Source organism: Mustela lutreola, chromosome 7 (assembly GCF_030435805.1).
Source record: "Mustela lutreola isolate mMusLut2 chromosome 7, mMusLut2.pri, whole genome shotgun sequence".
Lineage (NCBI taxonomy): Eukaryota > Metazoa > Chordata > Mammalia > Carnivora > Mustelidae > Mustela > Mustela lutreola.
Window position 1 is genome coordinate 47,874,176 of NC_081296.1, and position 27,391 is coordinate 47,901,566.

Sequence of the window (27,391 nt, forward strand, 5' to 3'; positions counted from 1 at the left end):
GCTTAATCTTCAAGACCTACACACAATTAGAATCAGCATTTCATGTGGTCTTTTTAAACGTAGCTTTAATACTTGGTTGTAGAAGAAAGTGTTAACCATAAGGCTTGACATACTTTATAAATTCACCAAAAAAAAAAAAAATCCCAGGAAAAAATTTTAATTTGGGCACAGTTGTCATTTAACAATTATCAAATGCTGACATGTGCTGGCCATTGTGTAGACACAAAGAGATACAATCTCTACTCTCAGGAAGTTTAGGATACTAAATGGTGCTTAAAAAACAAGCAGAAAAACAGGTTTCAATCTCTAAGTGAAGCAATAAGGAATGATGTGATTTGTAGCAAAAGAGATTTCTCCCTAAACTGTAGCCAATTCACTTTAAAAGGTTAACTATTAGCATTCACTCTCATTAACCACATGATTGCATTTATAATTAAGGTAACAGCAACTCTTCCATAAAAATGGAAAATGTCTAGAATTGTGGGTAAATATGCAGTGCACGGAAGCCAATAACCATGGCTTGAGAATTTATCACCTTCAATTACAAAAAGTGCAGTAAACAGAAACATTTGCTCTATATTTATAAATTGCTCAAAAATCTTTGCTAAAGATCTTACAAATTCAGTAATATTACAGAACAATTCTAATCAATATTTAATAAGGATAACTATATCCTTAGTTAGATATTTGATATACTTTGATTTTTAACAATGCCAATAGGTCTTGGGAGAACAGGTGAAAGAGTTTAACTAAGCTCATTATTAAATGACTTTTAAAATGAAGGTCTTTTGCTCAGTTCATGGAACTGGTTGAGGTCATATTGAAACAGAATGTCCCTTGTCAAATTTGCTTTATGGCCCATGTTCTGCCATGATAGCGGGTGTCTCCATGGTTCTCATGGCTCAGGTAGGAGGGGAAAGGTTTATTCTGCCATCCAGCCACCAAGGATATTTTATATAAATGCCTATTATCTATAATAGGAAATAAGTACACAACTCTGTCAGGTGCCAATAATATAATTCCTTAGTAAGCAAAAAAATATTACTCCATTAAACTAGAGTGTTTCTTTAGGATCTTGAAGGCCTGGCAAATTAGTTTTCATCTCAGAAGATATGGTATAAACCCAAGTAGCAAACATAAAGTAAATGCTAAGAAGTTTTCATATATCCATATTTAAAAGCAAATTCACCCTATAGATGTCAAATATCCATACTAAGGAAGTAATTTTATCCTAATTAAATACACTCTAGAATAATTTATATAATGATATTATGTATTTAAAGAGAAAAGCATGTCCCAAATCCAGCACTCTGATACAGCTGCCAGTTGGGAACAGGTAGATATATATATATATATGTATATATATACAAATATATAGTTATACTCAGTGAAATTAACAAGACCCAAAGGTGGTATTGTCTAGGAATAAAAGGGATTTTTTTTGTTCACAAAAGTAACTTATCTAGCACCACACATCAGAAAAACACAAAAATAGCACACTCTAGTTCTAAACAGCTATGTCTAAAATAGATTATATAGTAAAACCAGTATTATACAGCATATTGTGGATTTGATAAACAGATAAATATTTGCACTGAGTAGGCTGTTTATAATATAACATTTTCTTATCTATACAGAATGAAAGCCAAAAAGTTAACTGTATAGAGATGTGCAGAACAACATTAAATATTATGACTTAAAAGCAGGGACAAAGGTAAATTTGAAAGAAGAGTAAGAGAGAAAATGTTTACAGGCCATTACAAGTTCTTAAGTTAATAGTAAATAAGGAATCAATTGCTCAAGTTGAAGAAAGCAGTAAACAAGAGATTGCATTTACATGCAGATGTCTAAAATTTGTATTTTTTTAAGTCTATGCACAAAAGTCATTTGTTTTATTGCTTGACATTCAGTTATGGCTAGATTATTTAACCTATTTTTTTTTTTTGTACTTTGGAAACAAGAATATTGTTAAAGGTGCCATAAAAATGGACAACATTGAAAACGGTTTGCAAATAAACCACCTAACACTGCAGTTCTTTATACATATTAAAAGCCTTGTCTGGGGTTTGTCATATGTTAAATATATTTAAACTGGGAAAATATGTTGTAGCTTGAAGCCTCCCATTGGCCCAAACATCCAATACAAAAACACATCTCCACAAAAGGAGCAGGCAGACAATACAGGTACATTTAAAGAAGCAGCCAGCTAATGTCCTAATGTTTAAAAATTTACCACTGTTTTATCTGAGATTTTAAACCACTGTGGATAAGAGAATTTTGGATTCAGGAAGATGTGTACAGTACATACAGATTTTTTTTGTGTGTGAAATCATATTCACTATATTGCTCAAGAATTATCTGCATTTACATATGCAATCTGTTCAATAATAACCAAGTTCCCAGAAATAGTTTTCATCCATATTAAAGTAATAATGAGTAAGAAAGGAAACACACAGAACACTGGAGAGAATTTAGTTGCTCTTAGAGAACAACATAATGGTATGTGCAGTGTGTCAAAGCTAATAGCAAGCTGTCTTTCTTCAGTTCTTAGAAGGAAAAAAAGCAAAAGAAAATGTGGCAGACACACTAAATGTAAACAGCAAACACGGATTCTATAGGCATCTGTTTAAAATAGTCATATGCATTTTCTTAACGCAAGACCCCATGTTATATTGCAGTGTTGAAAAAACATTGTGTTTATTTGGATGGAATATTCTGTCATTCATTTATAAATAAGTAAATGACTGAATGAATGTATTTATTGCTCTAAGATCTGAGGGTCTGGTTAAACATGGAGATCCGTCTATGATATTTCCTTGATATATAAGCCAGGCTTTTGGATTACTTTAAAAAAATTATTCTGAGAGCCTGACAAAGCTGATCTTACTTACAACAAATAAGCAACTGACCCAGAAGTGAAACCATTTGCTTTGTAAAGACATTGTTATCAGCCTTCTCACATCTTAAGAATAAATAGGAGGAAGGCCTCTTTAATCAAATCTGGTGGAACCTCTTTAGTAATACTAGTATTTAGGGGTAGAATGAAGATTTGCATCATAGATTATTAGCAATAGACCAAGATTTTTCTGTTGCAATTGTATTTCTGTTAGTAGGGTTCTGTTGTAGCCATCTTTATAAGTAAGACATGGCAATCACATGTTACAATATGTGAAAATGTCAATAACCTGTGTGTGTATGTATATATATGCATATATATGTATATATATGTATACATGTATAGAAGTGGAGAGAGAAAGAGAAATTTCTGCCATTTTCCATAGTCTTTATTATAAAAAACAAGGTCAAAGTTTCTTTTTCATTTAAATGACATGGAAAGTTTCCTCAAATTATATTCTGCTATGGTACTAAGAAAATAGTAAAAGCTTCTTCTCAATGTGTATTCCAGGTATGGAAGAATCAAAGCCAACAATTATACTGAGGTTCACTGACCTCATGAAAATACATGGAAACATGAGAACGAAGCTATATTGCAAAAATGTCCAAAGTAACCCTAAGAGTTGGCTCATGGCACTGTTACATGGGTGGTTTTTTTTTTGTCTTTAAACGTTAGCTCTTGTATTGATTCAAGAGATGAAAACTCGAAGTGAAGAAGTAAAAGAACTATGTTACATAAAGGGATGTTTTGGTTTACTTCTAGAGGAGAGTGCAATGAAAATAAGTTATTTGCTGGCATTTGAAAAAAATGTGTTCAAAGTTTTATCTCTTTCACTGCACTGATAGGCAGGTCTCTCATAACTGGCTTAAACAATTTTTTGCATACATGTAGAATTGGGAAGTTTCTAATATGTAATGCTATGAATTTTGAGGAAGGTAAATGGAGTATGTAGGACTGCACTTGAAGTGATGTTCTCTATTGGTATACTGCCTATTAATTTATCTTGTGAACATACTAGCATAACTTTATACTGCTTTGGAAGTTATTCAACGTTTTAAACCACACAAGACTGAAGAACACATACGTTTTGAACTCAACAAAATGAGACGAGAGTGAAGAGTTTACATACACACACACACGCAGTTCTACACAGTTCACTTGTGCCTTGAGGGATAGTATTATTATCACTATTATTAATAATAAAAAACACAATTTGTCCCAGTAGTACTGGCCACCCTGTTTGAAGAGTTTTAGAAGATCCCTGAGCACATCGTTTCTGACTCTTAACCCCAACTCCAAAGTGATAGGGCTTCTATTGTTGATATCAAGATGGATTGTCATTCACAGTAAGTCAATCATAAGGTGCTTATTTACCCTTTTTTTTTCACCAATCAGCACAAAGAACTGTCAGAAAATAACTTTTTATTATTATTATCTTAAAATAATAGCACTGGAAGGACACATGATTTAAACAATAAATGTTTGAAAACAGTGGCTTTAGGATTATTATCTGGCTGCCCCTCAACAATAACAAGTGATTCAATCGACATTCCTTAGCCAAAAACAAAAGGCCAAAAAAAAAAAAAAAAAAAAAAAAAAAAAAAGAAAGAAACCAAAAAAACCAAAAACAAAAACCAAAAAACCAAAACTGTACAAATATGTATTTTTTCCCTGAGGGATCAAGGTACACCCGCAAGTGCTCTATGTACATATTGCACTAGAGAGGAATGAAGAACATGTGCAAAAAAGCAACAATGAGAGAAGCTTACATCCTACTTAAACCTTTTCAATAAAGATTCTACTAGGTTGTTTTGCATTTTGGAATGTCGGAACACAAACAGCTATTCCTTAGTCTAAAACTAAAAACACATATTTCTACTATGGCACATTCAATGAAATAAAAAGTTTCCCAAAGACAGACAAATTCCATCAAGAAAATAATACAAAGTTTGTTTGTTTGTATTTTTTTTTTTAGAAAATTACATTACTTTCTTTCTTTGTTTCACATTACAAAATCTTTTTTTTTTCTTTACACAAATCACATTTTATTGCAGGAATATTTCAAGTGCCATCAAATATTTATATAAGGGTTAAAAAAATAGAAGTCTCTCTAAAGTGGTCCAGACAAGGCTTTGTATAGAATAAATCTTTTTTTTCCCCATCTTCTAGTTTTGATTTAAGTATTTTGAATACATTTTCTTTTCCATTGACACTTAGTAGCCTAGAAGCGGTCCGACACACACACATCATACACACGAAAACCACACACACACACACACTCTCTCTCTCTCTCTCTCTCTCTCTCTCTCCCTTCTCACCTGGCCCTCAGCCCACACCCCTACACAGAGATCTGGGTATCCACACTATAAAGAACAACCAAACTTAGAAGCAGTGTCTTAAGTTATATTTTCCTTAAGTTAGGAAGGGTGAATTAGGATGCTGAAGACTTTTTAAAAAATCCATAGCTTTAACGCAAATTAGGATGCTGAACACTTAAAAAAAAAATCCATAGCTTTAACACAATTTGCAAACTGTCCAAAAAAGCACTTTCATCTGCACTTTTGTTTTCATTGTGACCAAGGCCAGGTTCTTCAGAATATAATGCAACCGTCTGACACCATTGTAACCAAAGGTATTCAGGCTTTGTACAAAAAGCCTTATGTACCCTCTATGGAAAAACTGTATTAAAGGCATCATAGGAGCTGGGATAACAATGATGTGATTCCAATCTTTAAAAGACTACTGGATATTTAAGTTTAGGAAACTTTAATTATAAGAACTCTTAACAATCACTGTTCTGTATCAACAAGTAGTTTGTGTCCTCACACAGGTGTTTCTGTAAGAAGAAAATAAAAATGCAGAGTTTTTCACATCCTTTTCTATACTTCCATTTTTTAAAAACTGAATTTATTGTTTAACTTCAGATCCCAACTTTGATCCAAATCATAGTTGTTCCCTCTGTTCACTGAGCATGCCTCTCCTGCTCTGTCCCTACGCTGCCAATGTATTTTGCTCTTCCTCACCTTGCTTTTCTTTCAGAAAGACCTGGTAGCAGCATCACGTCAATGTACGTTGGTTTATTCTAAAAGCAATGTCACCATGGTGTGACTGAGATTAAGCCTCTTTTTTTTTTTTGCATTTGGTACATGCAAAGTCCTTTCTGGGAAAAGGAATTTCTTTTAAGCTCAACATTATGCTCTCTCTCACCCTTAGAGAAGTTCAGTTAGCTCTTATCACTTCACAAATGGACACTGGAATTAGGTTTAGTTGCTCTTTAATGCGCTAGCACCTGAGGCTGGTCATATTCAGAAAGCTTTGGTTAAAAAGAAGTTAATACACTTTAATAAAACCATCCCCAAATTTAGTGACTCAGAATGACAAAAAACAAAAAACACCCCCTCTCCAAAAAAGACCCAACACATTATCCGCCCCCCCACAGGAGAAACAACAGGAAAAATAAATGGACAAATAAATAACTGAACTAAGCTTGGTACTCTTTTCAGAGTATAAATACTATTGATCTTTAAAGGAACTATGCTTATTTAAATTAAAATTTTGATTTCACCCTTCTTGCCCAAATATAAATACTATATGTTTAGTTTACCTCTCTATATAAACACTCACATAAAGTTTAATATACTTGTAAGAAATTTAAGTAGATATTACTCTCGTCTTCTACTTATGGTTAAACCCTTACTATATTTTTGAAAAAAAAATTAAGATGTTATTTAGGCTTCATACACACTTCTCTGTGAATAATTCCTTCCTCTTTTCCAAATCCCTCAAGAAACAAGTCAGAAAATCAGTTGGGGTTAAACCCAGAGTAAATGGCTCTGGGATGCCCCTGCTGTGCTCCACCTGACATTAGGAGCCACAGTTCCTAGGGAAGATTCAAGAAGAGCCTGGGGGTAGAGACATTTTTTCGGCTATAAAGGGCTGCCTGGAAACTCCCACCATTATGCTATGGGATATTCCCTTTTCCATATAACCATGGTCCTTCGTGTCAGACCAGAAGTTTGAATCCCACCCGACTGACTAAAATCATCTTCTAAATGCTGACATTTCCAAAGGGCACTTATTTTTAAAATATGCACACTTGCACTGTTCATTTTCCCTTCCCCCACTGGGAGTTATTAAAATAAAAAAAATGAAATTAAACAAAAACATTCAATATTTCTCACCTGAACACAAAAGCCAAACATTCTTCTAAATATTTAATAAAATAAATTACAGTCCACAGTTTTCTATTGAAGATAAATACAAGAGTAAATGTTTGCAGCTAGCATCAACTTCACTTTGAATGCTTAAAATATTTAATATTTAAATAAGAGAAACCAGTTCAGTGTTGCATAACCCCCTCGCCCTTCTGTCCATTGTCTGTGAAATATGGAGAACTATATTCTAGAATTATAGCGTCTAGAGGCAGCTAGTCTAGAGCTAGGTCACTCTGAGATACACTCTTAGGGTTCCTAGTTTAGACCAAGAACACAGGCATTCACAAAGTAAATGTTTCATGTCCTCACATGGGGAGTGTGTGTTTGCTCCAGATATAATCTTTGGGTCCTTCTTATAATAAAAGCTGAATTCCAATAAATATTTGGGTTACTGATTTATCCTCAAAGCATAAGAATTCCAAGTTGAGACTGAGTCCATATATCTACTGAATTGTATGAAATGAGCCTCCCCTCCCTCCCCTACCCCCATGAGGTGGCACTTAAAAAAGCTTTTTAAAAATAACGTGCATGATGGTATAAGTCCATAGCACCAATAGACCATTCAACTTTGTATGAAGCATAAACACATCTATCCTTGAGCTTACCCAAAAGCAAAGTATAATTTAGGGAGAATTCTGTTTCTAATACCAAATGAAGTGTAAAAAAAACAAAACAAAACAAAACAAAAACAAACCAATAATCCACATCATGATTTCTAGATATGACCAGCCAGTCTTTTCAAAGTAATTTGTAAACAGCAGCATAAATACCTCCTGACGTACCTTCCAAGCCTTCTCAGTTAAACTTGTGTTTCTGGTGCACATGCGACACGACAGTGAACACGCTAGCATTTCATTTAAAGAAAAAGGTGCAAAATGAAAGTGCCTTATCAATTCAACAGGAAAAGCTACACCAGTAACTACATTTTATATTAATTAAAACAATATATAAACAATATCTCTTTTAGCTATATATAGTCTTCATGCCCATTTACCCTGTAATATATTATAATGCTATTGTTGCTAGTGCTATGGACCCTTTTCATGCCATCCTGCTGACTGGCAATAATCGGTGAAAAAAATAAAAACTTCCTTCATGAAACAAAGAGCAGGTTGTGCAAAGTCATGCCGCCACCTCCGCTATGCACACCGGGCACCGATTATTGCCGGACTCTCTGTTGTTACCGACAGATTGGTGACTCTGCAGAAAGTCTGTGGGCAGTGAGCTACAAGAAAAGGAAATCCTCCGACTTTAGTACCCTCCTTCAGTTGTAAACAGAGGTCAATGATCAAGAAGTTGAGACAGAAAAAGGGTCCATATCTGTAGGCATAATGGAAATCATATGCATGAGAAAAACAAGTTCAACTTTTATTTGTTTTCATTGTTTCCCCTCCTTTGCCTGACCCCGATCACCAAAAGATGTGCAGTGTGTTGGCGCTCCAGGTCTGTGCAGGGCCATATAAAGTGTCTTGGTTAATTTTTTTTGTTGTTGTTTTTCATGGTCTATACTTCAGACATTCTAGAAGTGCTTAGGTGATACATTTACCCATCAATTTGCATTGCTGGCTCAAATTCTGAAGTGAACAACTCCTTGTATAATGGAGGAAAATGAAGTCGTACAATGTCTGGGTATATTGCTTTAAATGCCATTAGCTTTTCTGTATGTCGTCCACATAAGGCTCTTAATGTAGACACCTTGCATATTAACTGTAAGTGGAAGAAAGGACACGTTGTGAGGAAAGAACAGACATGAGCATCAAAAATCGGGGAATCTGGATGATCTTTACAATGCTGTTTACAAAGGTGAAACACACTCGAAGCGGCTTCTATGATCTTCCAAGAAGGAAGATTGGTAAAGACAAATTTTAGGCATGTCATAGAATACCAGGTATACATTAAATACAATTTTGAAGACAAATAATACAATAACCTGAAAAGATGTTTATAAGCAAAAGTGGCAGAGTTGAGATAAGAACCCAAGCCTCTCACCTCCTTCTCCTACTCCAAACATACTTTCTGCTCTCCCATCCCCAACCCTGTCCTCCACCGCTGTGGACAAAGAAGATGTCTGGTGACAGAGAAGAGAACAAGGAGGCAATCATGGGCAGATGAGGTCACTGCAAATGGAGATGATGGCGTCCCCTACATATTTTATGCAGAACCTGTACTAGCCAACTCCAATGACGACAAGTTTCTTTCTGGAAAGACCTTTGCTTAGACAAACCAATTCTGGGTCTGAGTAAAAGGCTCAGAAGAAAGAATAGTCAGAAGGCCTGGAGGGAAGTCTCAGCATCAACCGTTTAGCAGTTGAAGACAATAAAACTTGAAACAATGCTTTTTAAAGTCCAAAACACTGTACAAACGATGTATTATTTCAACCAGAATAATCCTAAGAAACATATGTGACAGATCTTGTCCATGTGTTAGGTGCTTTCTATAATGAAAGAACTTAATTGTATCCTTGCACTGGGGCAAGATGGAGAAGAAGGTAAGGGTCTGGAGGGTTCTTCTATTTTCCATTCCTGCCTCCATCTCTCATTGAACGGGTGCAAAATAAAAACAAAATAGCAACTAACCCTCAACTTCCTCTCTCTGACCTAACTTAGCTATCAGAAGAAAAGAAAAAGCAGGAGAAGAAACCCAAACCCTTCAAATCAATCTTCTTGAACAACTAAAATAGTTTTAGAAAAAATACGGCTGATTTTCGAAGACCGAATACATACTACTAGCGCAAGCACTGAAGAATATTAGCATATTTTAAATTGACATCCTAATTATATTTTTATTGCAAAAAGTAATAATTAGCAAAAATGAAGCCTTATGCTTTGAATACAGGGTAGTAATGGGAAACAGACGAAGAAAATACAAAAGTCACTTTCTGTTGATTACTAATGAATGGAATGGAAATAGAACTAATATTAGAATATGTGATTATCCTGCTTGTTTTAGTCCTTTATAACTTCCTCCTTCTAAATTCAAAGATTCTTTCTCTAATTTATATCAATGTAGAACATTAACTCAGCTTTATGCACAACTTAGATGGAATAGGAGGATTTCCAGAATGTATTAATGCTTAAAAAAACTTTTTCTACCATTGCCCTATTATTGCAGGACACTTCACAACCAATGATTGTAAGTAGAACTTAAGCTGAATTTTGACCCGACCAAGTTTCTTGAAATGGAGATATCTCTTTCTTTTCAGTAGCCTCTTGCTTATGGGTACTTCTGGGGGCTGGTAAGATGACTTGTAAGGGAGGCTGGCAGCAGGACCTGTGGCAAGGGATATACTTCAGGCTATGCCAACCGCATTACCTTTCCCTCTTACCTTTGTTAGTATTCCATCTTCTCGGTGATTCTTCTGCAGGACGTGTTGAAGAGCTAGCTGAATTTTCTGTTGCAGTTTTTCAATTTTTACCTTTTCCTGCAGCCACGAGCGATCTAAACATGAAAAATGATACTTCTTAGTGTTTCTCTTATGTGGTATTGGGACACCCCAATTCCTCTGGACTCTTAGACACAGGTTATTATGCCACAGTGGAGAATTAGAGAACAATAGCCCAGTTTTACTCCATGTTCAAAATTTGCTCCTAAAGCAGTGGAGAACTGATCTATAATAGAGTGGTAAATCTTTCCATTTTTACTGACACTTTAAGGAGGGGAAAGTCCTCTCCTTCCAAAAGGATAGATATTTAAATCTACGGCCATACGTAAGGGCAAATGAAACTACCACGGGTGCTTAAATCTTTCTAATAATTACATTTCTGGATGAAATACTCATAGCAATCCTGCCAGCCCTTCTGGCAAATATGAAAATTGCCTTAGAATCCAAGGCAACTAAGATGGTCAAGAGCACTCCAAACGATTTAACGGTTGTTAATTCAGCCTTTATGTGTAAGAATTCCAAATAGATGACAGTAAATTGGCAAAACAGAATATACCCAGGAGGCAGTACTGGTTGAAAACATAAATTACATTTGGATAAACTTGTGGATGACATCCAGATAAATCTTAAAAAAAAGTAGGATGTCTTAAAAACCCTGTTGTCTTGGAGATACGTGTTAAGAAGGGCAACCCTACTCTACCAGAGCATTTCTCGTGATCTCAGGAGGTTAACTGTGGACTGGGTTTTACTCATTTCTCATTTCTTAAGATTTTGTCAGAATGGCATGAGGTCTTAAACAGGTAATGTGTGTGTGTGGAGGGAGGGGCGTTTTGCTGTTTGATAAAACTTAAAATTAGATTTAATAAGGGTGGCAACCTCTCTTGGTAGGCACCTAAATGTTCTAGAGCCATTACAACTTATGTTTTTTTGTTTTTTTTTTTTTCAAGATTTTATTTATTTATCGGGGCGGGGGGGGGGGGAGAGCGAGCACAGGCAGACAGAATGGCAGGCAGAGGCAGAGGGAGAAGCAGGCTCCCCGCTGAGCTAGGAGCCCGATGTGGGACTCGATCCCAGGACACCGGGATCATGACCTGAGCCGAAGGCAGCTGCCTAACCAACTGAGCCACCCAGGCGTCCCTTTTTTTTTTTTTTTTTTTTCTAAGAAATCTTTACCTGAACACTTTTTAAAGCATTGCATTGTTCTTTGGTTATCTTACCTGCTGACATTAGTACAAATGCAGAAAATAACGCAATTTCATCTTCAGTCAGGTGCATAGAACATAAACTCTTTCCAAATTCAAATACAAAGCTAATAAAGTCTTCACAACCTGCCAAGGTCAAAGACAGTTTAAGATTTTGGTTACTATTTTGGAGAAAAACATGGAATAAGGTGAAAAGGGATCTAGTAGTTGAAGATCCAAGAAGATAGTAATAACATTTCTACAGTTCAACAGTTTAAAATCTTAAAAGAAAAATCTGTTTAGCTATCATCACTATCACCACTGTCCTCACCATTCAAAATATTGAGAATGAACTTTTGTTGCAAGGTTAGCATGTTATTAGGTACCACTCTAAGAAGTTCCTTTGGGAACCATATTGCTCACAACAACTCTGGGAGAGAGGTATTATTATTATTATTATTATCCCATTTTAGAGGTGAGTAAACAGACCTGGAGAGAAAAATGACTTAAGTTTATACAGGTAGGAAGAAACAGCCTGATATTCAAAACCAGGCTGCCTGAGTTTAGGACCCGCAATCTTTGTTTTTTTTTAAGATTTTATTTATTTATTTGACAGACAGAGATCACAAGTAGGCAGAGAGGCAGGCAGAGAGAGAGGAGGAAGCAGGCTCCCTGCTGAGCAGAGAGCCCGATGTGGGGCTCCATCCCAGGACGCTGAGATCATGACCTGAGCCAAAAGCAGAGGCTTTAACCCACTGAGCCACCCAGGAGCCCCTTTAAGGACCCGCAATCTTAAAAACAGAGTCCAGCAGCTACAATCCAACTGAAACATGACATTCACTGATTTTTTGCTTTTACTCTATTTGATCTAAGCCACCCTTAAAAATTAGAACAAATGACACAGTATGGTCATAAAATCATTACAGCTATTATAGAAGTAAAAATGTAGAATGTGAAAGTCTTATTAATAATCCATTCTCAAAAGATTGGTTAAGCTTGGGGCCGCCTGGGTGGCTCAGTTGGTTAAGTGTCTTGCTTCCAGCTCAGGTCATAACATCAGGGTGTGGGACTGACCCAAAAGCTGGGCTCCCTGCTCATCAGGGAATCTTTTTCTCCCTCTCCTGCTGCTCCTGCCCCCTGCTCATACACACTTTCTCTCTCTCCCTCTCTCAAATAAGTAAATAAAATATTAAAAAAAAAAAAAAGGATTGGTTAAGTTTGGTATCTACTCTTTTAGATTTGCATATTATATATACCCATTTAAATGGTAATGAGCTTTCCTAAAGTATACAGACCTTCTGTCATTTCATTGTTTTTATTTATTTATTTTTCTTTTTTTTTTAATTTCATTGTTTTTAAAATCACTTAACAACTTTATCTTGGATACTGTTTCATTCTTCTTCGTGATTATATCCCACTTTATTTAAATTATAGAAATCTAAAATAATTTTTATAGTCTATGTCAGTTTCACTTAGCTATACTTTATTTCTTTGATATCTACATTTCATTCTTATTAATGGGTGTTATTTGAGAAGTACTCTTTGCTTGATTTTATGCATCAGATTACATCCTCTAGTTTCTCTGAATAATTCATCCAATGAAAATCTTAAAATCTGCAAGGGAACTGGAAAGTTAGACAATATAAATTTCTTCGATTACAGACTAGATAAAACAAAACGCTAAACTTTCTAATGTACTATAGACAAAAATTGTTTGAGCTGTGTGACTTTTCTGCAGTGACTATAAAGTAACATAAGCATAAAATCCTTTAATTTTTGTTTCCAAATAACAGTTTCCGTTCTGTTCAGTAAGCTCTTTGGCAGGGCTCCCACACTTTCCTATGGCCCTGATTTAAAGACAGAGCACCCAGATTTCCTTACCCAAGGATTTGAAGACATCGGGGCTAGCATATTTCCCATCAAAGTACACGGTGTTGTTCTGAGAGTCGAAGGCACGGCACATTCTGATAAACACCACCTCTAGAGAACCTAAGTGAAGACAGAAATTATGTGGATTATCTTATCGTGGTAAATATTTCTCTACTGTGAAAGCCCTAATGTAGAGACCCCTTTCTGATTCAGTGCAGCCACAGGGCCAGTGGCTCTCAGTCACATCAGCTATTTATTATTATTTTTTAAAGATTTTATTTATTCAATTGAGAGAGAAAGAGAGTGAGACAGAGAACACGAGTAGGGTGAGGAGCTGAGGGAGAAGAGGGCTCCCCGCTGAGCAGGGAGCCCAATACAGGGCTCGATCCTAGGACTCCAGGATCATGACCTGAGCCGAAGGCAGATGCCAACTGAATGAGCCACCCAGGTGCCCCTAAGCTCTCTATTTAAAGGGGCACAGTTTACCAGCATAATTAAAGATTTATGCTGAAGCTAACTATGGCCAAGCTAACTATGCCCTATATTCCTGAAGAGAGGCGGGGTTTCAAATTACTCCTCTGGCATTCTTCTGTCTTGCAGTAGAGTCTCAGAGTTGCCAGGAAAACGTATTGATTCATATTTATTAAAACAAACCAGAGGGACAAACCATAAGAGACTCTTAATCTCAGGAAACAAACTGAGGGTTGCTGGAGGGGAGGGAGGTGGGAGGGATGGGGTGGCTGGGGGATGGACTGGGGAGGGTAAATGCTATGGTGAGTGCTGTGAATTGTGTAAGACTGGTGACTCACAGACCTGTACCCCTGAAACAAATAATAGATTAGAGGTTAATAAACATACAAACAATAACATAAACAAACAAACCAAGAAACCAGGGGTGTCCCTTTGAGTTCCACAGAGAACATTCCTAACAACTTACTGTTACCTCCCAAGGGTCTGGAGTGGGTATCCTTCAAATTAATTGTTTCACTCAGAGGAGAAACAAAATGTTTTCCACAGATAGCTCAAAAACCATTAAAAAGGACTCAGTTGCTGCTAGAAGGAACCTGAGCTATTATTATTGGGGAAAAACTGTTCCCGACACCTTCCTTACCCAGCATTTCTTAAATAGGCGGGTGAAAGCAGGTTAGGAAGAGATCTCAAAATTCACTTGCAAAGCACATACCTGCTTTGAGAAGCACAATTTGATCATTTTGACACAGTTCCATAAATCCGTCAATGCGTTTGGCAAACTCCACCACATACTGTATAGCTTCTGTGATTTTGATGGCACACAACTGCCACATCACCTCTCGCTGCTGCAGAGGAGCAAAGCACAGCAACACACATGGTCACCCGTATCCCGGACACAGGGGTTTTTAACTGCCCCTATTTTGTCAAAGCCTTCTTTGGAAATGGATTAAAAAAAAGCTAGAGGATTAAAAATCAACATTTGGGTTATAATGATTGCTTCTGAGTCCCTTCTCGTCTCCTCTGATTCCTCTGTTACCATTTTGGCGGTAAAGGGACGGGGGAAGATGTTATAAGCAGGTGCAACTGTGAGTCTGAAAAGCAGCAGATGCCACTGCTTTACCCTTGGGCCTCGGAGAGTAGCACAGTAGGATCTTCTTGTGAGCAATTATCTTACCTTGGGGAATAGAACACCATTTTACTGGGGGCAAGGTAGAGAAGGGGAGTCAATTACATTTATCGTGCACCTGCTTTGAGCTAGATGCTGTATGACATCCTTGTCTTATTTCATTTTCCCATTTTCCATAAGTGGTCATAAATTCTTAGAGGTTTCACAGCTAGAAGGTGTTGGAGCCGGGATTCAAATCCTAGCATCTCTGACTCGGAATCCCATTTCACATGCCCTGTTTCTTACTGCTTTCTCGCTTCCCTTTCTAACAATACTGGCTGACTGCTGGTGTTACCTGCTATTTCAAAGGCAAAATGATTCCTATCCTGTTTAATTGCTTTTGTATACCCACTTCCATTTAGTTACAAGGGGATGTGGATCTTAATACTATTTCCAACAATATGATGGGGTGAAGGAAACACTGAATTAGGAGCTAGGAATCATGATCTAGTCCTGGTATTTTCACTCTCCTGCCATACGCCAAGGGATGCTAATATCCTCATATGTTAAATGAAGGGGAGGATTAGCCTGAAGAAACCCTGTTGCCCCTCCTAGGCCTACATCTCTGTAATTCTTGGGGAAAACCACAGCATCTCCCTTTACCAAGGCAGAATGGGTAACTGAAACTTCCCCTTCTCCAGCCCCGCCCTCCCATTCTGGTGGCTTGTGGAACAGTGTGTAAAGAAAATGGCAAGGAGCAGCACCGTTTGTCGGTTGCACATTGCTAGGTTCAGACTGGAGTTATGAGAATAGCTTCCAAACCTTTTGCACACATCCTCTAAACCTCTGAGGCTGAGATTATTTTACGACAACTTCCAGACCTTGAAATCTTCCACCGTGGTATCAGGACAACTCTCAATTAATTTGGGCTTTTGGACACTGCTTTCTCTACCCCCCATTGCCAAATGATAGGAGATACATGTATATAGCCATCGGCCTGAGAAAATTTGTTTGTTATTGCTGGAATTTCACACACTTGCACCTCAGAAAGACGACAAAGTCCCAAGTATATGATCATCTCTAAAAGAAAGGTTTTAAACAGAAATCTGATATCTGATGAAAGACAGTCACTCTCTAATCTGTATTCTTCAACAGATGTCCTGCATAAACACCCTTCCCACTCTTGTCTCAATCCTGGGTAAAAATCTTCAGAGTATATACCTTGTTTTGGTAGCTCTCGATCTCCTCCTGCAGAAAGGTCTGCCACGTTATCTGCTGGAGCTCTTCTCTCAAGTATTGGCAAGTTTCCAGATGTGATTTAGATATATTCTGTGCAAGGTGTTCTAAGGAGAAAACAGGAGATCATAAACATGAGAAGCCAAGCTCTTCTCCGGATAATCAGGGTTTTCCCTGCTTAACATTTGGTTTAAAAAGTAACAAGTAAGAAAATAAAGGTAAATAAAAAGTAACAAGTACAAAGCAACATGCTGAACCAGTTTCAATTATCTTTATATTTTTAAATAAGCAATTTGAAACTATTCTATATTTTGGAACGTGAAGATGAAGGACAGGCAACGCCAATACCTAGCAATAAGTCTCGGTGACTTCAAAGACCCTCCTGACCTTGACCTTCTTCTGTGGCTTTACACCAATGTCTGGGAATGAACAATTATTAGCCCAGATAGGTGTGGGAAATGACCAACACAGCCTATTCTTGGCATTTTTATGAAGAGACATTGACCTGGGGAGGATTACTCTTGAAAAATTAGGAAATAGTATGCTTTTGTGAAAACAACTGTTATTTCTTTTATTTTGCCAGCAAACAGTACAACAAGCATTACTGAGGGCCCATTATGTCACTATATGTAGGGGGGTGGTTAAGAGATGGACTCTGGCATCAGACAGCCAGTGTATGAAACTCAGCTCTTGTACCTACCAGCTGTATGATCTTGGGTATGTTACTCAGCCTCTCTGTGCTTTGGTTTCCTCACTTGCAAAATGAGGGAAACAGTACCTACTTCATAGGCCTTGTGAGAATTAAATGAGTTGAGCGCTTAGAACAGTGAGGGTTACCTAGTACACACTACGTAAACATTTGTTCTAATTATACTGGAACGTAGGTAGTTTGAGGATATTAAAACAACTAGATGCCTAAAAAGTTTCTCTAGGAACTTATAATCTGATGAACATGTATGGGAATACTGAAAGGACAATTCAAGACATTAGACAATAAAGCATCAACTTGAATTACATCAGAAGATAAAATAGAGAACAGGTTCTGTCATGGAAGGGAAAGATGAAGAGAATTAGAGGATGCTTCTTGGCAGGAGAGAAACATCTGAAGTGGATCCTGAAGGAAAGGGAGGATTTGGCAGGCAGTGGACAGCGGTGTGAAGAGGCGAGCTGGTTCCACATTCTAGGGATGATAGATGAAGGAGCAAATAATGGCATTCATAGGGGACAGGCAGATGTGTGATAAAGTGATAGCACCCAGGGGTGCCTGGGTGGCTCGGTGGGCTAAAGCCTCTGCCTTCGGCTCAGGTCATGGTCTCAGGGTCCTGGGATCGAGCTCCGAATCGGGCTCTCTGCTCAGCAGGGAGCCTGCTTCCCTTCCTTTCTCTGCCTGCCTCTCTGCCTACTTGTGATCTCTGTCTGTCAAATAAATAAATAAAATCTTAAAAAAAAAAAAAAAGTGATAGCACCCAAACAGAAGCATGAGTAGGTAAGGGTCCACATTCTGGAGAATCTCAAATATTAGGATTAAGGTTTGGACCTGCTTAAGGAGTCAGTGGAATTATCTAGGGGCAGCTGGCACACAGAAGGCTGTATGTGGGGCAACAGAACAAGCAGTTTTGTGACTGGTGGACTCCAGCAGAGGCTGGAGCTGGGAGTACCAGCGAAAGACTGCTGCAACCCGTGTGGGCAGGACTAAGCGCTTTAGGTAGGTCAGTAATAAACATTATGGAAGGGAAGGACAATGCAAGTATTTTAAGGGGAACTGACAAGATTCCATGAATATGAAACCATATCCCAAAGGGATCTTCTTCTAGGGTCCTGATTACATAACAGGAAAAGCCATTTAAAAGAATGGTGCTGAGTGAAAACTTGGCAACACTAGTAAGAGGGTCTGTTTGGAAATTTGTCACTGCTTTCGGCAAACAGATTCAGACTTGTTTGTGTGAAAACAGAGTGGGTTCACCTAAATGAATCTTGAAACTAGAGTCTCCTTAGAAACACTGAAACACAATAAATCTTAACAGCCCTATTTGGCAGCACACAGACATGAACACAATATAAATAAATACCAGGAAAATAAAACATAAACAGAAGAAAAAAATTAAAAGAAAGAAACAGAAAGACAGTGACCAAAAGAGGGAGAAGCCAGCAATTTATGTGTCTTAGAATCAGTGATGCTTGTGGAGAGAAGGGGGCAGTAAAGACGAAAACAATGAGTCAGAATCAGGAAAACAAATGTGTATATAGTAAACCAATTTTTGCAGATACTAAATAAAATGAAAATGAAGTGTTTGCAGGGAAGCTGGGGGATCCTATAAGGTGACGAATGGTAAGAAGCACATAGTATTCCCTTCCAGATCATGCTTCTTTTCCAGTTAATATGGTCAGCATCTTACTTCATCTTAAAAATTGTTCCCATTCACCCCTACCTATTTGAGCCCACCTTTGGGAAGACAGACAAGGAATAGCATAATGTACATGTCATACCAGTAGAGGGCAGTGGCTGCATTCTCACCAACTGCCTTTGATTACAATTCACAGTTGATTTGGCAAGTGTAAGATTTCAGACACTTTACTATTTTTAAATCTCCATTTCAGCAAAGGACAATATGGTCAGACTGAACAAAAGTTAAGTTAGTGTGGTCTCTTAGAGAAACACTCTGGAATAGTGAAATACCATGGAACTAGGCGTTAGGAGACCTGGTTTCTGGTCTGTGCTCAGCCAGATAAACTCACTTTGTGATGGACAAATCAATTCATCTTCCCAACCATGATTGTTTTTTCAACACAGCTAAGGTCTAGGTACTTCAGATGGAATTTCCTGACTTCTGAGTTAGTCACAGATTTTCACAGTGGAAAGGAACTTTAGATAGTCCAGCCTCTCCTCAGTTTATAGATAGTAACACCATTAATAATGTTTAATAGTAGTTACTACGTGGTAGCCCCATATAACTTATATATATGTATATATACATATATATCTATATACATATATTCTGAATATGTATATTTTCTTCATCTTCATAACAATTCTGGGAGGAAAGTGCTGGTATTATCTCCCTTTTACAGATGATGAAACCAAGTGAGGTTAAGTGACTTTTTCAAGGTATAATAGTGGGCAACTGGCAAGTGATTGAAACATACATAATTTGGGGCCAGTCTGTTCTTCATCATTATATTCTATAAGTAGGGAAACTGCAGCTTGTAGAGGTACATGACTTATAGTGGGTTACACAACCTATAGCAAACCTAGGACCACAAAACATATAAGCTGACTTCTTGACCAGTGCTTTGTCCAATAATCACTTGACCCTTCTACAAAAGGCTTTAGTTATCAATTATAGTGACATGTGCAGTTAGCTTTTTTTTTTTTTAAGCGAACCAAGATTATTTATCTGGAATGTATATTTCTGGTACTAATTGTACCTTAAGGGCAAAATTTCCTAGCCAGGAATGCAGATGTATTGCCACTAAAAGTAATGGATTGTAGACACTATTATTGAAAGAGAGAATTGTGGTTAAGATATGTCAATTTACAATTTATTTTCCAACTGTATAATTGGTTTCATTCGTTTAAAATCTGATGACAAAATTTTGCCTAAAATGAAGTTAACATCATTAAAAAGACAGTAAGACTGGAATCACTATATTGTTCACCTGAAACTAATAAAACTCTGTATGTTAACTGTACTGGAATTGGGGGGAAAAATAGCAGGATTTGAGGCCCCAAAGGAAATACTAGGGAACCCCAGATAGCTTTGAAGAAGGACCAGCAACATCTTTGGCCACCTCTATGTTGCTCAATTCCTCCAAATATTTTGTACAGGTAAATGGGAAAGAAAATTAGAATCCAATTATATTCTTTTTAGACAAATTCTTATTTAGTTTTGGGTTTGGGACTAATCCCAGTGATGAATTAATTTTACTGATCCAGAAAAATGCCAAAAGACACGTAAAAAGCTCCCAATTTAGGAGAGCATGGAGAACATTTGAGGGCACAGGGCTCCCAGACTGCAGTGGGAGATGTAGAAGAGACACTGACCAGACGGCCCAAGGGGCATTGGCTTTTCCATTTCTGGACCCACTCAAGTATTAGTGCACGCTTAGCCATAGGGCCACATTTAAGGGCAATGCTTTGGCTAAGCCCTATGGATTTATTTTGGGGTTGAACGTTTGACAAGCAAACAGGACAGATTTGCTAGTATTTATGATAAGGTGGAAGCAAACTGAAAGTGAGCCAGGTCATTTTTCATGATATCATGTCAGCTTTCAATCAAATCCTTACTCATTTCTGAAAATTTTACTTTCATTACAGTTCTGCTTAAGTCGCAGCCAACCAAGATTTCACGACAAAAACGGAAGGTTTTTGTTCTAGTTCAAGAAAAAAATATCAAACCTACCTCTGCTCAGCTTGGCTTCTAGTTCAGAGGTTCCTCTGTTAATCAAAAGAGCTGAAATCCACCTTTAATGCTGTTCAGTGGTTAAAGACCAAGCTTAAAATGTCCCTGCTCTTGAGGATTTAAATTTAGACCCATAAAGAGGTACTTGTGTAAAAACCATCAAGAACATTCAACTTGTTCTATTTGGAGAAAGATTTTACTGGAAATATAAATTTCACTTAAAAAATGTTTTATGGAGTACAGAGGTGGAGAAACCATCTAAAGAACACAACTGTTATTTCTGTGAACTAAGGGTGTCTGTGCTCAAGTCAGAACCTGCTGGTTCTTTTCCATCTAAAGTCTTCATTCTCTCCTCGTGTTAAGTTAGTCACCTCCACAGCAACTAATTGAAATATCCCAAAGGACTATAACCTTGTGTGAGGAGTCACGGGGAGGAGCACGTCAAATTCTACACTGCAAAGTTTCTTATCCAAGTTTCTCTAATAATAGTGTTGGACCTAAAAATCGATCAAATGTTGTAACAGGGGTTACTAACACAACTTCCTGGAAATGGCAAGTCTTCCAGTGTCTGTGTTCTACCAACATTTCTAGGTCACATCTCCCAAAAAGCAACAATGTCACACAGGATTAAGGAGATGTCAGATTTGTTTGTTTTTGCCTGGTGAATTTTCTATGAACTCTATCAGTTTTGTTACCAATATCCATCACCAAACAATTTTGGAAAATAAAGAAGCCAATTTCCCTTTAACATTTGTAGAATACATCAGGGTTGGAAAAACCTAGATGTCTACAGGAGCTGGGCAGCGATATAAAATGGGAAGACATGTCAAGGTGTTAGGGCTTTACTAGTACCAACTGGTTGTTGCCATTCACCAGTGCTGGTCCAGTATAACTAGGTCATTTTTCCCTTCTCACAAGAAGCTGAAAATCTGAACTTTGAGGCAGGACTGTCTAGGTTTAAAACTTTAGCAACCAGTTCAAAAATATTTAAAACTCTGCATGGGTTCAAAACTGTATATGGCCCAGGCCCAGTGGGTGGGCTGCCATTTCTATGATTTCAGGTGTAAAGCAACACCTGGACAATAACTAAAGGAAATAATGAACAAAGTTAATGGGGCCATTCCCTGAGTTTACAGTTTCTGTGGCATTTAAAGACTGCTTCAAGTTCACGCTGCCCCATCTCTGATACGGACAGGTCAATGTGTTTCCTGGTATGCGACAGGAAACAGGACAATCGAAAGCGAGGGGGCACGGTGGAACTTTGAAGGGGTCCAAATAGTAGAGGTGAACTGCTCTTCTAGTATCATTCTAATAATGTAACTCATTAGAGGAAAGTCAAACACATCCCATTTACTTGAAAGGGCAGAAGAGACACGTCCCAAAGGACACGTGGAGGCCATTACCTAATTCTGCCATGGACACAGTTGGGGACGTCTCTCCATTGGTGAAAGAACAGTAGGGAAAGAAGCCTGATGCTGGTGTGTAGTCACATATTGGTTCTGGTTTGATTCCATTGATATCAAGACCTGACTGGTCTGGGGAAGGCTGTATGTCCAGGTAGAAGCTGCTGACAGCAGAGTCTGCCTTGCTTCCCTCCGGGGTGTGCCCGTCGATGTAGTTGCTGAGGTCCTCATGAAGCTCGGTGAGCCCGTTGGCCGAGATGTTGTAGGTGGGAGTCAGCGGCTCGGCCTCTCCAGGCTGCTGTTGGTGGTCTCGCTGCTGCTGCTGCATCCGGTGTTTTTGTACTTCTGCGTACAAGCTGTCTCTTTGCTTTTTTGACATCCGGCCAAATTTTACAGCTGGAAGAGAAAAGCCAGACCACACCATATACAATATGCTTTTCTTTATTATTCTCTCCAGCATGCGTTGGGGGTTCCTTTTAAGTCTCAGACAATCTCAATCAAAAACCACATCGCCACAAAAATAAGGACATGATCCAGAGGTGAAAACGGTCCCACCCCACACAGGCTTGCTCCACATCCCAGAGGAGCTATGTTTCAGAACCAGACCCAGGACTGGTGCAAGGGCAATGACCACGTATATCCTCCTGCTGGCACATAACCCGACGCTCAGCGGGAACCACTGATGTGTGACTTGATGGGCTTGTGTGTTCTCCGCCCATGCCGCTTACCTTGACCACCTCTTTCTCTTCCCAGGGTTTCAGACTGATGTGCAGGGATGCAGAGTCATGGGGGTACACTGAGGCACAAGCAGCTGAACCTCAACTTCCATTCATTTCATTCATTCATTTTTTCCTCCTAATCAAACAGCCAAATCTGGGGCTTTGCTGTAAGACCGCAGCAATGAAGGCCTTTGCAATTCCCTGATTTTTATCTCTGAGTCTACATGACATAAGAATCCCTCACTTTCCTCCTCCTGGGTCACGGTGAACCCTGTGGAACCCTCAGGCCCACCTTTAAGTGACTTTTTCTCTTCTTATTTACCCTCAAGTAAACAGAGTATCAGAATCTGGGGAAGAGCAAACACTGTGTAAATTTCCCTATTGGGCAAATTTGTGTTCTCAGTGTTTCTCCTTGTGATGTGTCCCCATATTTAAAGTGGAACAATGACTGTAGTACCTTTCCTGTTCATTCAGAATCCCAAATGCTCTCTCCTAAAACGTGAGATAATTGATCAAAGAACCTTATGATTTCCTGGTCTGAACTCTCCCACTAACCCACGGTCTCTCAGCCCAATTCTCTGTATGCAGAGAAAGCCTCAGCTGGAAGGACAAAGACCCCGTAGTTGATTATGGTCACATTTATACCTGACTGGATGGATGAACTCATCTATTTGACCATCATTATAATTCTACGAGTCTAGGGGCAGGAGGCCAAGAGAGATGGAAGTTGGGAACCAGAGACAACCACCTGGGAGATTTGTGTCCTGCCAAGGAGAACGTGCTGTCCCTTTACACACAGGAAATATATGAGTGGGATCCTGATCAATTTCCAGAGTCCACAGCTCGGGTAACAAAGTTGGGGCTGGTTAGGCAGCAATCAGGCCACTCTAAGCTCGGATTTCAGGCCTGTCATTGTACACGCCCCAACATTCACATCAAGCCCATAACATGCCTTGCTACCTCTGTGCAAAATCTCCAAGAGGCATACTGAAGGTGCCCCCCCCCTTTTTTTTAAAAGACTACTCCAGAACTCCCAGAGGGATTGACAACCATAGGTGAAACTCATTCTGCTAATACTTTGAATTGTGTTTTAACTTTTGCCTTAATATCAACAAGAGTAATTATACTATACTGTAAATGAAATGAGAAGATCAGTTCTTGAGAAAACACACACACAACTAAAAACACACACACAACCAAAAACGCACACACAACCAAAAACACACACACAACTAAAAACACACACACAACTTGTGACCTTAGCATATAAGTTCATATATAAGAGATATGCCTGACTTTGTTGGTTTAGTGCCTCTGAAAGATGAAATCCGCAGAACTGCCTATCACAGGCATTTCTGAGTATGTAAGTTCTGTGACTTGCATCTTCCAATGCCCCAAACTTAATTTTTGTTCCTACATATTCTTAGTGGCCATCCCGTGCACCACTACTGACGTGTATCACAGCTCGTGCCTGGGCTGGTCTACAGGCCTCAAGAACATCTGATCATGGGGAAGGCAGGCTTTCAGAACGCCTGCCCAGCATTCTGAAATATTTTCCACAGGCTGAGATTCCACTGGAAGAGATGTTTCCTTCAAGGGGATCTCTTAAGAGAGCCAGCATGTATGTTCGTAAAAGTCCTAAAATGTACCCACTATACTTTCTGCCCAGTTTCCTTGTATAAGAGTAACTGTCTTGAAATCTGGTGTTGATTATTCCACACACTTAAGATAGTTTTCCAGGAAGATCTTGAAATGTTTGGCAATTGCACGATAGATGGCCTCTATTTCTTTAAATAGCTTCTTTTAAGGAAAAGAACATTTGTCTTTGAGCCATGATTTGCACTGTTTTCACACATTCTGTATGTACAAGTATGGGACTTTCTCTTTTGTTTTGAGACATATTTTGATTTGCCATTTGATTTCTTGTCTGGTCCACTGCTTGTACAGTACTGTTGTTGTATAGTTTTTACATATTAATTATTTAATGTATACATTGTGGATTTCCCAGCTTTGTTTTATTGTTGATCTTTAGTTTTTACCATTATAGTTGGAAAATATGCTTAGTGTGATTTCAATTTGTGATATTCGTTATGTCTCCTTTTATATGACTTAACCAGGGGATTTGTCTGCGTGTACTTGAGGAAAATGTATATTCTATTTTTCTCAGATGGAATGTCTTACATATATCCTATAGAACTGTGTATTCCGAAGTTTGCCCTAAGTAAACAATATTCTTGTCGGAGAAGGAAATAATAACATTAATTGAGGGTACCCTTTTAAAATAAAGCATATCAGAGAGGAGGAGGGCTGGGAGATGGCTGAAATAGTCAGTGGGCTTTAAGGAGTGTATGGAAATGTCACCACACTGTATTGTATACCTGAAATTAATATAACACTGTATGTTAACTACACTGGAATTAAAATTGAATAACGTAATAAAAAATTTAAAGAAACCCCCTAAATACGTGATTTTGATTTGTGATTCAAACTATCCAGTTAACATAAAAACTAATTCATTCCAACTGCCAATAAGCTTTACTAGTTAGTGTAAAGCACTAATAATTAGCCTTAACAGTTAGCTCTGGCTTGTGTTTCTTACTGGGGACAATGTCTGTAAGAGGTATATTTATTAAGGCCATCAGATGACATGTCCCTTCAATCAATTCATCAACCTGTAACATCTTAAACGTCTAAAATAGGAAGGTGTTCTGACCACACAGGTGCTTCTCTGCCATGCCACCCCCAACCCCAGCGGGCTCCAGTGCAGGAAGTAACTGTTATGGGTTCCACAAGGCCTCCAGAGGTGAGGTGGAGTGGGGGAGGGGCAGATCTGGGTCCAGGGCTCAGAAGGCACTTTCACAAGCCCATGCTACTGTACAACTCAAACTACGAGTGCTCACCATCTCGAGACATCCCTACGGCAAGGCATTTCTGTAATCGACAGTGTTGGCAGCGGTTTCTACTGGTTCGATCAATCAAACAGTTCTTCTGACGAGGACAGGAGTAGGTGGCATTGCTCTGCTGACTTCTCCTGAAAAAGCCCTGTGATTCAGTTATAAAATATAAAACAGGTTAGTGTCAGTGTGAGCTGTATGATACTAAAGGCAGTACACTAAGCACTGAACGGCATTAATGTTTAATGGAGAATTAAAAAGTTATGGCAGATCATCCAGGAGGCCACTAATGACATTAAAGCCACTTATTTTTCTTGGGCAAAACTGATCTCTAGAGCCTAATCTTCTATCCCTTACACATGTGAAACTTTCTTTAAATCCAACAGATGGCTGCCTGTGTGATTAGGCCCTGTTCTTGACTTCTGCTAAGCAAACCATGTGCTTGATAGATTGGTACAAAGGCACTTATCTTTAATCTTTATCTCCAAAATATTTTTAGTGAAATAAACAAAACATTTCTCTGGAATGTCCAGAGGTATGGAAAATCCTGCCTCAGTATAACTCATGATGGCTGCAATCCTGATATCCTGGGTTATCTCTCCTAGCCCACTGAACTCTGTCTACCACACTCCACACATCTTGCATTCCCTGAGACAGACTCTCCTGCCCCAAGAACTTAAATGACACTTGGATGGATTATCTTGGCAGATAAATCAGAATGGGAATACTCGTCAACCCTTGAGTTCAGAGTCATAGTCTTTAACAAATATAATCCCATGTTCCTCGAGTTCCATTTCCTTGCCTTTTTGTTTGTTTAAGTTAAGATTTCTTGGGGCACCTGGGTGGCTCAGTTGTTAAGCGTCTGCCTTTGGCTCAGGTCATTATCCCAGGGTCCTGGGATCCAGCCCCATGTTGGGCTTCCTGCTTGGCAGGAAGTCTGCTTTTCCTCTCCTACCCCTCTGCTTGTGTTCCCTCTCTTGCTGTCTCTCTCTCTTTGTCAAATAAATAAATAAATAAATAAAATAAAGATTTATTTATTTATTTATTTGAGAGAGAGACTGAGTGAGCATGAGTCAATGGGCGAGGGGGAGAAGGAAGGGGAAGAGAATCTCAAGCAGGCTCCCTGCTGAGCATGGAGTCCAACTCTGGGCTTGATCCCAGGACCCATGAGATTGTGACCTGAGCTGAAATCAAGAGTCTGACACTTAACTAAGTCACCCAGGTGTACCCTCCACTTACTTGGTAAGCGTTGTTTTGGAAATGAGAGGGCATGCAAAGATGCCTGAGGAGCTACTGACCTCAAGGATTTCATGTATTCATTCACGTTTTCATTCATTCACTCTTGCTAACTTCTTGAGCTGGATCCTTTCTACATCATTAATGTTCCATGTTCATCCTTTCCCTAAAGCTGCACATTTTCCTTTCGGTCATCTTTTAGAGTAAGTTTTGCTATACAGTATTTGCATTACCAGTCATTTGAAAACACACTCTAATTTTCAAAAGATTTCTTCTTTATACATTATTTAGAAGCACATTTCTTAATTTCTAAATATATGGAGGGGGTTGTTGTTGTTGGTGGTTTTTTTTTCTTTTTGACTTATCTCTTAGTGGTTTTGCAAGC

At 38.5% G+C, this 27,391-nt stretch overlaps 1 protein-coding gene and 1 long non-coding RNA gene across 3 annotated transcripts in view; one reads left to right on the forward strand and one right to left on the reverse strand.

The window, feature by feature from the left end:
* Positions 1-3,359: 3,359 nt before the first annotated feature.
* Positions 3,360-27,391, forward strand: part of LOC131835885 (uncharacterized) — a 31,633-nt gene continuing 7,601 nt past the window's right edge. The window contains exon 1 of the long non-coding RNA XR_009355408.1: positions 3,360-3,542. This is a non-coding gene — a long non-coding RNA (uncharacterized LOC131835885). The remainder of the gene's footprint in view (positions 3,543-27,391) is intronic.
* RORA (RAR related orphan receptor A) overlaps positions 3,544-27,391 on the reverse strand; it is a 708,416-nt gene continuing 684,568 nt past the window's right edge. For both annotated transcript variants that reach the window (XM_059180676.1, XM_059180677.1), the window contains 8 exons: positions 25,777-25,918; positions 22,158-22,553; positions 16,340-16,461; positions 14,726-14,858; positions 13,555-13,662; positions 11,710-11,820; positions 10,436-10,548; positions 3,544-8,817 (listed from right to left, as the gene is read on the reverse strand). In XM_059180676.1, the coding sequence (XP_059036659.1) occupies positions 8,653-8,817; positions 10,436-10,548; positions 11,710-11,820; positions 13,555-13,662; positions 14,726-14,858; positions 16,340-16,461; positions 22,158-22,553; positions 25,777-25,918 (1,290 nt within the window). In that variant the 3' untranslated portion in view covers positions 3,544-8,652. The remainder of the gene's footprint in view (positions 8,818-10,435; positions 10,549-11,709; positions 11,821-13,554; positions 13,663-14,725; positions 14,859-16,339; positions 16,462-22,157; positions 22,554-25,776; positions 25,919-27,391) is intronic.